Source organism: Rhincodon typus, chromosome 16 (assembly GCF_021869965.1).
Source record: "Rhincodon typus isolate 14 chromosome 16, sRhiTyp1.1, whole genome shotgun sequence".
Classification (NCBI taxonomy): domain Eukaryota; kingdom Metazoa; phylum Chordata; class Chondrichthyes; order Orectolobiformes; family Rhincodontidae; genus Rhincodon; species Rhincodon typus.
In genome coordinates this window covers 30487656-30497755 of record NC_063347.1, presented here as the reverse complement: position 1 = coordinate 30497755, position 10100 = coordinate 30487656, and the positions used below count along the sequence as shown (strand labels likewise).

Genomic DNA, 10100 nt, shown 5'->3' with positions numbered 1-10100 from the left:
AATGGACTGCCAGTGATGTGACTGCCATTGAATGTGACATCAATAGAGTGAACACCATTCTCATGGGGAATGAAACGAATGGCATACTTGTCTGTAATAAACATCACATCAAGTCAGTGTGATTAAGCAGCGAGCAAGCAATGTATCCACGCATTGGCAACAAGTAGAAGCAAAACCTCACTCCAGGCTATATCTAAATCAACATATCCATGAAAAGCAGCATTGAGTTCTGCTACTCTAAGCAGTCCAGCCAAAAGTACAGATTGAAATCTAGTACTGGAGTGTATGAGCCTCATTCATAGAACATTACAGCGCAGTGCAGGCCCTTCGGCCCTCGATGTTGCACTGACCTGTGAAACCAATCTGAAGCCCATCTAACCTAAACTATTCCATTATCATCCATATGTTTATCCAATGACCATTTAAATGCCCTTAAAGTTGGCGAGTCTACTATTTTTGCAGGCAAAAGCCTTGGAATGAATGTAGACATTATTCACACACCTAGTGTCAAGTGAATTTAATCCAGTTTGACTCTTCCTTCCTATTCTCCCACCCACACTACCATACAATTGATCAAGGGGTGTTCAATGCAGGGATACACCAAAAAGGAGGAGAAATGGAGTGTGCAGAGGAGCTCAAAGAGGGGTAAAGCAGCTTTTAGCAGAAAGTTGAAAGTTTTAAAAAAAAGGAACATGTTCTCAAATCCTTACCTGGTTCAATTTCAGACACATGGGTATCCTCTACTGCCCCTGATGGGCTATGAACTTTGGCATCAATCAAACCTTTAGCACCATTCAGTCTCACAGCAAAGGATACTGGTTGATTTGCTTTTAAGCCTGACTCCTGGAGATTGAACAGCAAATACTTTATTGCATATTGAACAGTCCTATTTCATTGAAGCACGAGAACAGAATGACAAGTTAGCTCAAGAGACACTGGGGATTGTGCATGTGACACAGATACAAAGTGACATTTTACCAGATAATTAATTCTTTCACTGCAAACCCCATTTCTAATTTTGATTCAGAGTACCACAGTTAAAATCAGCAACACTGACATAAATTGGACAGAATCACTCACTTTTCTAGAAAGGAATGGTTCAGTAGAATTGGGAATTAAAAATTTAAATGTTTCATGTTTCATTAAAACTAGGTTGTCTGCAGATTTGAGGAAGAGCTCCATGTTATGAATCTTAAAAACATGACATGACTATCATTGCATAGCTCTAATGGGCTCAATGCAGTTTTAGATGGTGTTAAAGTACCATGTTCCATTGATGGTTTACATGAGAATTATACAAGCACCTAGTACGTCTATACATTTGTCTTTAATTGTAGAATTAGTGGCAAAACCATTTTGGAACACAGGGAAACAAGGCAACTAACCTATTTTAAATCCCTTAAACCAAAAAAAGGTGTAATACTTAGACTCAAGAACATTTTGCAGCTAGAGCAAAATGAACAAAAAGATAAAGTTTGTTCTGTTCAAAATTTGTCTATAAAAGTGAAGTTTAGACCAAAATAAAATCCAGCTTCAGACAGCTGAAGTAGATACATTAAAGGAATCACTAGCAAGGAACAAGTATTCCAACAAGTACAGGATGTGCAGCCAAAAAGGTTTAAAAAAGGAACTTGAGCTCTTCAGTTAATATCCACTCTGCAGTCATCAGGTGACTGCTACAATCATGAAATTTGATACTTAAACTACTATCTCAAAAATGGTGCTAATTTTAAATGTTTCATACCCAACTAAAACCTTTTTTTCCCTTGCAAAAGAAATCTTCAGGGTCTGAAACAGCACCAGCTGAAAATTTGGACAACCAACAATTCTAACTTGGTCAACTTACTCGGGACAAGTTTGTCAGAGCATTCAGTTTTGTTATGCAATAACCCTAGTTTCATGAACTAAATATGCGAGCTTCTATTACCATTCAATAGAAAAATAATGGCCTGAAATTCACAACAGTAGTGTCTTAAGCAAATGGCAGGACACTAGGAAGCTCAGAAACAGATGGACATTGGTGTGCTTGTCAATAGATCCATGAAGGTGTCAGGATGGGTTAACAATGGTTAAAGTAGCAGATGGAACACTTTCCTTTAGTGGCATAGATTTTAACAGCAGGGAAGTTATGCCAGAGCTCTACAAAAACAGCTTTGGTTAAGGCACAGTTGGAGTTCTGGTCACATCGTAGGATGTGATTGCACCTGAGGGGGTGCAGAAGAGGTTCACAGGATGTTGCCTGGGTTGGAACATCTAAGTTATGAAGTGACTTGGTTGTTTTCTTTAGTGAAGGGATGGTTGAGGTGGGAGGATGTGAGAGAAGTGTATGAGATAGAGGGGCTTGACAGGATGGGTAGAAAACAACTGCTCCGTCAAAGTGGAAGGGCAGGTGGTTTCGATGGGAGTAGACGAAAGCTGCTTTCAGGCGGGGGTGGGTGCGGACGACAGGCGGACAGAGGAAGGAAGGAAAGAAAGGGGTCGGGGGGAGACAGAGACAGGGTTAGTGAGGTTTCCTGCCTCTACCTTTGAGGAAATAAGACAGTATGATGAGTGAGTATTTGAAAAAATGCCACAACATTCAAGGCTGAGCCAAGTAAATAGTGTAGATTGGCCCGTCAAGTCTGTGCAGACTGAATTTCTGGCATCTACTAATGCAGAGTTAAACTGAAGTGATTTACCCACATTCTTTGGCAAGCAAAGAAAGATTTTGCATTTAAATGACCAGCATTACATTGCAGTAATTACCCAAAACACCAAGGGGCTGGTTTGTGTTAAGCAATTTTAAAAATGGTCAAGCCTCAATTACTGAGAGGAAAAGTTTAAGTCAATTTGCAAGTATTGTCTTATTCCTTCAAAAAGCAGTAACTTGAAGTGTTAAGTACATTAATGTACATACCCATTTCTTGGTGGTTACGTGGGAAAGGTCAGAATGGCAGGAAGGGACAGAATACCCAAAGAATAGTCAACACCAAAAGGCAGAGTGTCAAAAGGTCCTATACCTTAAAATGTACACAACATTCAAAGAATGAACACATTTACTTTGTCAGCACACACTTTTGATAGCCAGTGATTATGGTTAAGTATTGGGTCCAAAGTGTCAAAGGCAATACCGTGGGGGAAATTACAATGTAATTTAATGGCAGAACAAAAACGCTGGCAAACAAGGACAAGGAAAAATGGCAGAGGCTATATTCAGACTTTGTACATTAGTGAGGATATCAAAACTTGGCTGAAGAGAGGGCATGAGCAGGATTTAATTGACACCTGGTCAGAACCAGCAAGGGGATCTCAAAGTGCATACAGACATGCTAAAGGACTGGAGAAATGCTGAATTGGTGGCCAGAGACTGGGAGTTCTCCATTGTAGATAGTCTGAGACCGTTGCTGATAACACCCAAGACCTTAAGAGGGACCCCTGTCCCCAACACAATGGGCAGGAATTAGTTATGCTCACTTAAGTGGACCTGGCCACTGGCACCATGGGATGAATGGTCTTTGCTCATGACAGGTAAAATGGTCTGGTGCTTAAATTCCACCCAAAAAGCCTATGAAAAGTCTGAGCAAGCAGTTGTAAGCATTAGAACCAGCTGGTCACCATTCATAAAGCTGCAAGCAGCTTTTAAAAATACCAATGAACTGAAATTTACATTCTGCTTGAACACTTGAAAGCTTAACATTTTGATGTTGGTAGTTTCACAACCTGTTACCATTAGTTATTACTGAAGACCCAAAAGGAAGGAGTTCCACCTTGATTTCAAGTACTGCAACAAAAAATCCAAGGACAGTTTTAAAGCCTTTACCAAATACCATAAACAGTGTTCAGTTTTTAACCAAAGAAAAACCACATTAAAAAGGTCAGACTCTTCAACTTCAACCTGTGAATAATGTGCATCCTGCAGGTATGCTGTCAAAAACCTTTAAATGAGACACAAGAAAAACATCCCAAAGTTTTAAAATGGCAGATGGTGAACCCCTTCATGCACTTCCAAAGGCCACACCTATATATGTTCTGTCCCTATTTTTGGTTGAGCACACAAGCTTCAGAACTTTAGCAACCAGAGTTCATTCACATGCTGCTCCATTGACAGAAAATAAAGAACAGTGGATGAAGAATTCACCGATTAAGTGTAAAGTTGCAAATATGGGGTTTTTAAAAACAATTTCCTTCTTTAATTTCCAAATGTCTAGAGGATGGGGCATTTTCAAATTGTGAAATTTGAAAATGGAGTCAAGTTACTGATCTAAACCAATTAATCTGATCAAATACAAAATTCCAAAATATGGAGGCATAGTAAAGTCAATATTTCCTGAATGACCACTGCACTTTAAATATTTTCAACCTGTTTAGACACGTTATGGTCTTGAACCCAGGACTTGCTGGCCCAAAAAAGGTAGGGACACTATACCACAAGGCAATCTTGTTTTATTCAAATACCATGATTTGTTTAAGAATCCATTTCCCCCCCCCGTTAACCTAATTATAGAATGGTTCAGTTCAAGCTTTGGCAATGCAATATTTTTCCTTTAAAAATCAGTGTTTGAGGGTAGATTTACAAATTGAGAATTCTCTTTAAAGCTAATTCTAAAAAGAAACCAAGCCAGGCATGCAAAATTTCCCACCCCATGCTCGAGATAAGTTCAGTTCAAATCTGACTACAAAACAAACAAGGCACACAGTTTCACAACTATTTGTCTGGATCACCTTTTATCACCACCCCCACTGCTGCAGAAACACAAGAAATCTTTGTAATCTACTGCAGTGATGTTTTTAAAAGCTCTTTATTCCTTTTAAAATCTATTCTAGAAGAGAGCAAGGATGCTACTAAATTTGAAAAGAAATAAGCCTGGTCACCATCACCACTCAAGACCACAACAAATCTCAAACTTCACGTTGTACTAAACACCTGCAATTATGTAGTTTACCTGCAGATCAAGAACTCGGATTTAGTTTTCTGCAAGGAACGGTTTTAATCTGCTAGGGAATTAAAAGGGTAGGATACATAACACACTGGAGCTGCTGTAATTAATTTTAGATACAAGGTGAGCAGTTATCAATTCCTTTTGTTTGCTTCCATTCTCCTCACTTTGCAAGTTTAATCCCAAAACTCATGTCTACTTCTAGTCAAATACAGAACCATTTTTAAAAAAAATGGAGACCATGTGTGACCTCTGAATGAGCAGGAGACCCAGCCAGTAAGCCGATATTTTCTTATGTCTCACCTGAAGACTAGTAACAGTAAGTCTGCTTGCATCCTCTGAAGAAGCCATGATGGGAACAATATAGGGACTGCCAGGGATGCACTCATCATTAAACTTGATCGACACCTCGTATTCTCCTGCAACAAAACAAATTCACATCAGTGCTCTATTTAAAAAGAGCTATGAAAACCTACATTTCAGGTTTACTGCCCAACAGCACTAAATTGGTGCTTGCTGTACTACACAGTGAAGGAATGCATCAAAAACAAACTTAATGAATAGACTTTTCATACTAAGTTACAAGAGATACTGTATATCTAGCAAAGAAATGGGATAACAGCTGCTTATTAGGCAAGTTGCTTATAACCAGATTTGTTTAAGCCCAACTAGGTCACTAGACAGCTGTTACTCACTGAAGCAACCCTCAAATTTAAACAAGGATTTATGCAAATCAGTCTCAATTAAAGCACCCCCACCCCATGTGAAAGTTTGCAGTTGGTCACATCCATATAAACTACTTTTGCTGCTAATAGTAGCAACTTTGCTCTAATAGGAGCCTAAAATTTCCAAAAACAGTTGCTAATAGCTCTTGCATGTGGTGACAAACCATAAACAAAAATCATATTGGATGCAAGGGTGCAAACATGTTTATTGGGAGGTGGTTTTCTAACATTTATGGACAGACTAAGTTGATGTTTTTCACTGCCCATGTGTTTGAATTGACTGACTTGTGCACAAGTTGGAGTTCAGACACTTGACCAGATGGAGGTACACAGTGGAAGGGTGGGACTCACTGATTTGGCTAGTGTAATCCACTATCCTTTGTGCAAAGCATTTATGAATGTACGTATTTCCAGCTTAAGGAGAGAGAGGTGGTAGAAAATTGAACTGGGTGGGTCAATACAGAATTTCAGTTTACCTTGAGGTTTGGAATGAAACCAGGGATTTCTATTGAAAAAACCCACTACAAAGTTAGTTACAGTTGTTGATAGAAAGGATCTGGTGCTAAGAGTGAAATTTGGTTTTTTGAAAAGCAGCTTTAGCAGTATAGAAATGCTGCCAAGTCTTGACAGATGGCAGAGCAAGGCTCAAGGCTAAATATTTAAAGAGCTGGGTTTTAGATTCAAGACCATTGAGGTCAAATTAGGTTTTCAAATTTTCTCCAGAGCCAGAGGAAAGAGAAAATTGCAATTCAATGACAGTGGGAATAAAATTAGAGTACAGGACCTCCAGCCTGAAATTGAATGTATGGGAGTCAAACTGAAGAAAACGGTGGGGTATGTATTCTACATGCTAGCACTCAAGATCGTGAAACTAAAGGAAACCATCCTGTATACTGCCAGCATCATGTCTGCCAAAGTTTCCACATACTCACCAGGCTCTTGTGCAACATAGGACACACCACAGGATCCATCCTTTCGATCTTCAAATGCAATCTCTGCCCGGCTAGGTCCTTCCACAGCAATGGAAAGGCCACCTGCACCAGCTTCCCGCGTCCAGATACTGAATTCGGCTATGAGCAAACAAAATCAAAAATCAGCTATTCGAGTTCTTTGGCAAGTGCCATTAATTTAACTTCAGACTGTAGACATGCTTGCCAAGCCAGTGGGTTTAGTTGCAAATTTTATCACCCTGCTAGGTAACACCAATGTGCCTCTGGAGAAGCAGTGGTGTTCTGTCCCACTTGTTATTTATATATGGTTTGCTGGCATATTTGGTACCCCTTCCGATTCTGTTTTGGAGTGGTTTGTACATAGGGTCTAATTCAATGCATCTGTCGATTGATTTCTGGTTAGAATACCAGGAATTCCCTGGCATGTCTGTTTGGCATGTGATTATGGCTGTGTTGTCCCAGTCAAATTCTTGCCCCTTGTGGTTAGTGTGGAGTGAGACAAGAGAACTGGTAGTGTCTCTTGGTGGCTAGTTGGTGTTTGTGCATATTGTCAATTTACTTCCTAAGTGTTTCAGTCCTTGCATGGCATTTTGTATATTACACTAGTTTTGGATATGGGATCCTTTACATTCTTCAGCAGCTATCATAGAGTGGTTGTTGGTTTGTGGGCTACTCTGATACCTAGGGGTAGGAAGTGTCTTGTGGCCATCTGAAATATCCTTGATGTACAAATTGTGTGATGAGCAAGTTTGGTCATGTTATGTCTTCCTGTTGTGGTCTGAGGTAACCGCAGATTGTGTTTCAGGTATCAACTCCTTTTGAAGACTCAGCATAGGTGCTCCTGTTCCGCTTTGTGTAGTTCCAGGTTGCTGCAATGTGTTGTGGCTCACTCTAAATAGCATCCTGATGCAGCACCATTTGTGGGGGCTGGGGTGGTTGCTGGTGTAATTGAGTATCTAGTCTGTTAGTTTTTGCATTCTAACATGTAGAGAAAGACCACACATGGACCAGATACCTCAATTACACCAGCAACCACCAACACCCACAAAACAGAGCTGCATCAGGGCACTAGTTAAAATGAGTCAAAACATATTGCAGCCACCTGGAACTACACAAAGCAGAACAGAAGTCTTCAAGAAAGAGAATCCACTGTTACCTTACAGACAGGCCACAACAGGAAGACACAACACAACCAGACTCCATCACCCTACCACACATCAAGGACATTTCAGAGATGGCCACAAGACTATTCAGACCCCTAAGTATCAGGGTAGCCCACAAAAAAAAAAAAACCACCCTACGACAGCTGAGGAATGCAAAAGGATCCTATACCCAAAACCAGCAAAAAACTGGTGTAATATACAATATACCATGCAAGCACTGAGAAACACTACGGCAAACCAGAAGGAAATTGACAAGATTGATACAGGAACACCAACTAGTCAAGAGACAAGACCAATTCATTCAGTATGTAGTGAGACAAACGAGGAGGACACAAATTTGACTGGTGCGATTATGGATGTGTTGCCCAAGTAAAAGACACCAGGGAATTGCTGGAGGCCTGATATTCTAACCAGAACCCCAAACATTCAATTAAACTCCATGTACAAACCACCGAGAACCAGAACTGGAGTGATACCAAACACTGCAGAGGCAATTAAACAAGCAGGACAGAACACTGATGCTTCGGAGCACACTGTTTATTACCCAATGCAGTGACAAAGTGTTTGCAATCAAACACACACTGGTTTGGCAAGCATGTCTACAACCTCATCCACAACCTGAGCTGCAGAGTTAAGTTTTTGAAGATGTCACATGAACTCCTAGTACTTCAATTTTGACTCCATTTTTAGAAAAAGTTAAGGCTGACTTCACCTAACAGTTACATACTTTGCATAGAGAGTTTTGTTAATTTCATTTCCAAGTGTTTTGAAAAACTTCAGGTTGCAAGTCACATGTTCATGCCTCCTATGGAGGCTTGTGCTTGAAAACCCACAGACAGAGAACATGCAACCTCCAAAGGTTAAAGGTTAGACTGAAACCTGGGTCCTAGTGCTGAAAGGCAGCAATGCCAACTAGAGCCACTATGCTGTCCCAAGTCAAATCCAAACTACATATTTACAATACACTAAGATTGTAATGCCTGCCACTTGCCTGGAATTACAACATTACCAATTCACTCCAAAACTGGGACTTGACTGAAATAACTCCAGTCCACTTTCTAGAGGGAAGGTTGACATTTCCTGTGGGGCTTGCACCACTAGACTTCATTAGCTAGGGTGGAGGGAGATGAGGGCTCAGCTTTAGTTGCTTCATCTGGTAGCAGAGATGCTGCCTTCCCTGCTCCAAGCCAGTTTAGAAAGTGCAGTCAGGTCAGCATATCAGGACTTTGTCTATAGGCTTTTCCCTTTTGTACAAGTTTAATGATCTTAATGTACGATGTATACCTATAGCATAGTAGCAAGTGTGGATGGTGAACAGTAGGTCAGTCCCATTGAGTCTGCTTCTCCATTTCAAAGACATAATCCTCAATTCCATTTTTGCTTTTACTTCAACCTGCAGTTCCTTTACCAAATTTTAAAAACTGACTACCTCTGTCTTGAATATACTTTAAAACCTAGTCATGACAGCTCTCCATGAGGAAAACAAGTCCATAGGTTCACAATAGAAGAAATTCCTCCTCATCTGCTTTAGAAGGGCAATCCCTTATTCTGAGAAGGGACAGTCTAGTCCAGGACATGGAGAAACCACCTTTCTTCCTTTGCACTGTCAAAAGGAAGAATCTGGTCTGTTTCAAAAAGATTGCTCCACATTCTTTTAAACTTAGAGTACAGGCCCAACCTACTCAAAAGCTTCTTGTAGAAGCTAGTCCCTCCACATCCAGCATCATCCTAGTGAACGATTTTAGAACTGCCTCCAATGTCAGTATCTTTCAGATAAAAGGAGACCAAAACTGTTGTGTTAAAAGTCAATCAAAACTAGTATCTTGCCCACAAACAGGAAAACACACCAGACTTGGAGGCTAAATTAGCAGCTTACCTGGGACTCCAACTTCTCCTCGCTCAAGGCCAAGACCACCGGCTCGGACTTTAACAGCTCCGCCTTCACCAAGTGGTCCAACTGTGAATTGGAATGGACTGCCTGGTACATGTTTATTCTTATACTTTACGCTGACTGTGTGCACACCCATTTCACGAGGCACAAATCTGACACAGTAGGTATGGTTGTCACTTTCAGTGATCTCGGCTTTATCCAACTGTCCAGAGGGGTTGGTAACTTCAGCAGACATGTCACTGATTGAGATTTCTATGGAGGAACAGCTCACATTAGGTTGACCCAACATATTCTGTACGAGATGCACCACAATAACTGAACCTAGATGAAAACTGCAGCTTAGGAGCCATGTGCTGGAGATCAAGAAACAAGTTGGCTCATGTACAGTTTCAGGTTTGTGTTTAATTATCTTAACCTGTTTATGTTTTGATAACAGTAGAAACCTCTGAAAGGGC

General features: G+C 40.5%; 1 protein-coding gene across 2 annotated transcripts in view; it reads right to left on the bottom strand.

Moving 5' to 3' along the window:
• Window positions 1–10100, bottom strand: part of LOC109929423 (filamin-B) — a 133706-nt gene that overhangs the window by 9209 nt on the left and 114397 nt on the right. For both annotated transcript variants that reach the window (XM_048606251.1, XM_048606252.1), the window contains 5 exons: window positions 9631–9897; window positions 6574–6711; window positions 5220–5335; window positions 711–843; window positions 1–91 (listed from right to left, as the gene is read on the bottom strand). In XM_048606251.1, the coding sequence (XP_048462208.1) occupies window positions 1–91; window positions 711–843; window positions 5220–5335; window positions 6574–6711; window positions 9631–9897 (745 nt within the window). The remainder of the gene's footprint in view (window positions 92–710; window positions 844–5219; window positions 5336–6573; window positions 6712–9630; window positions 9898–10100) is intronic.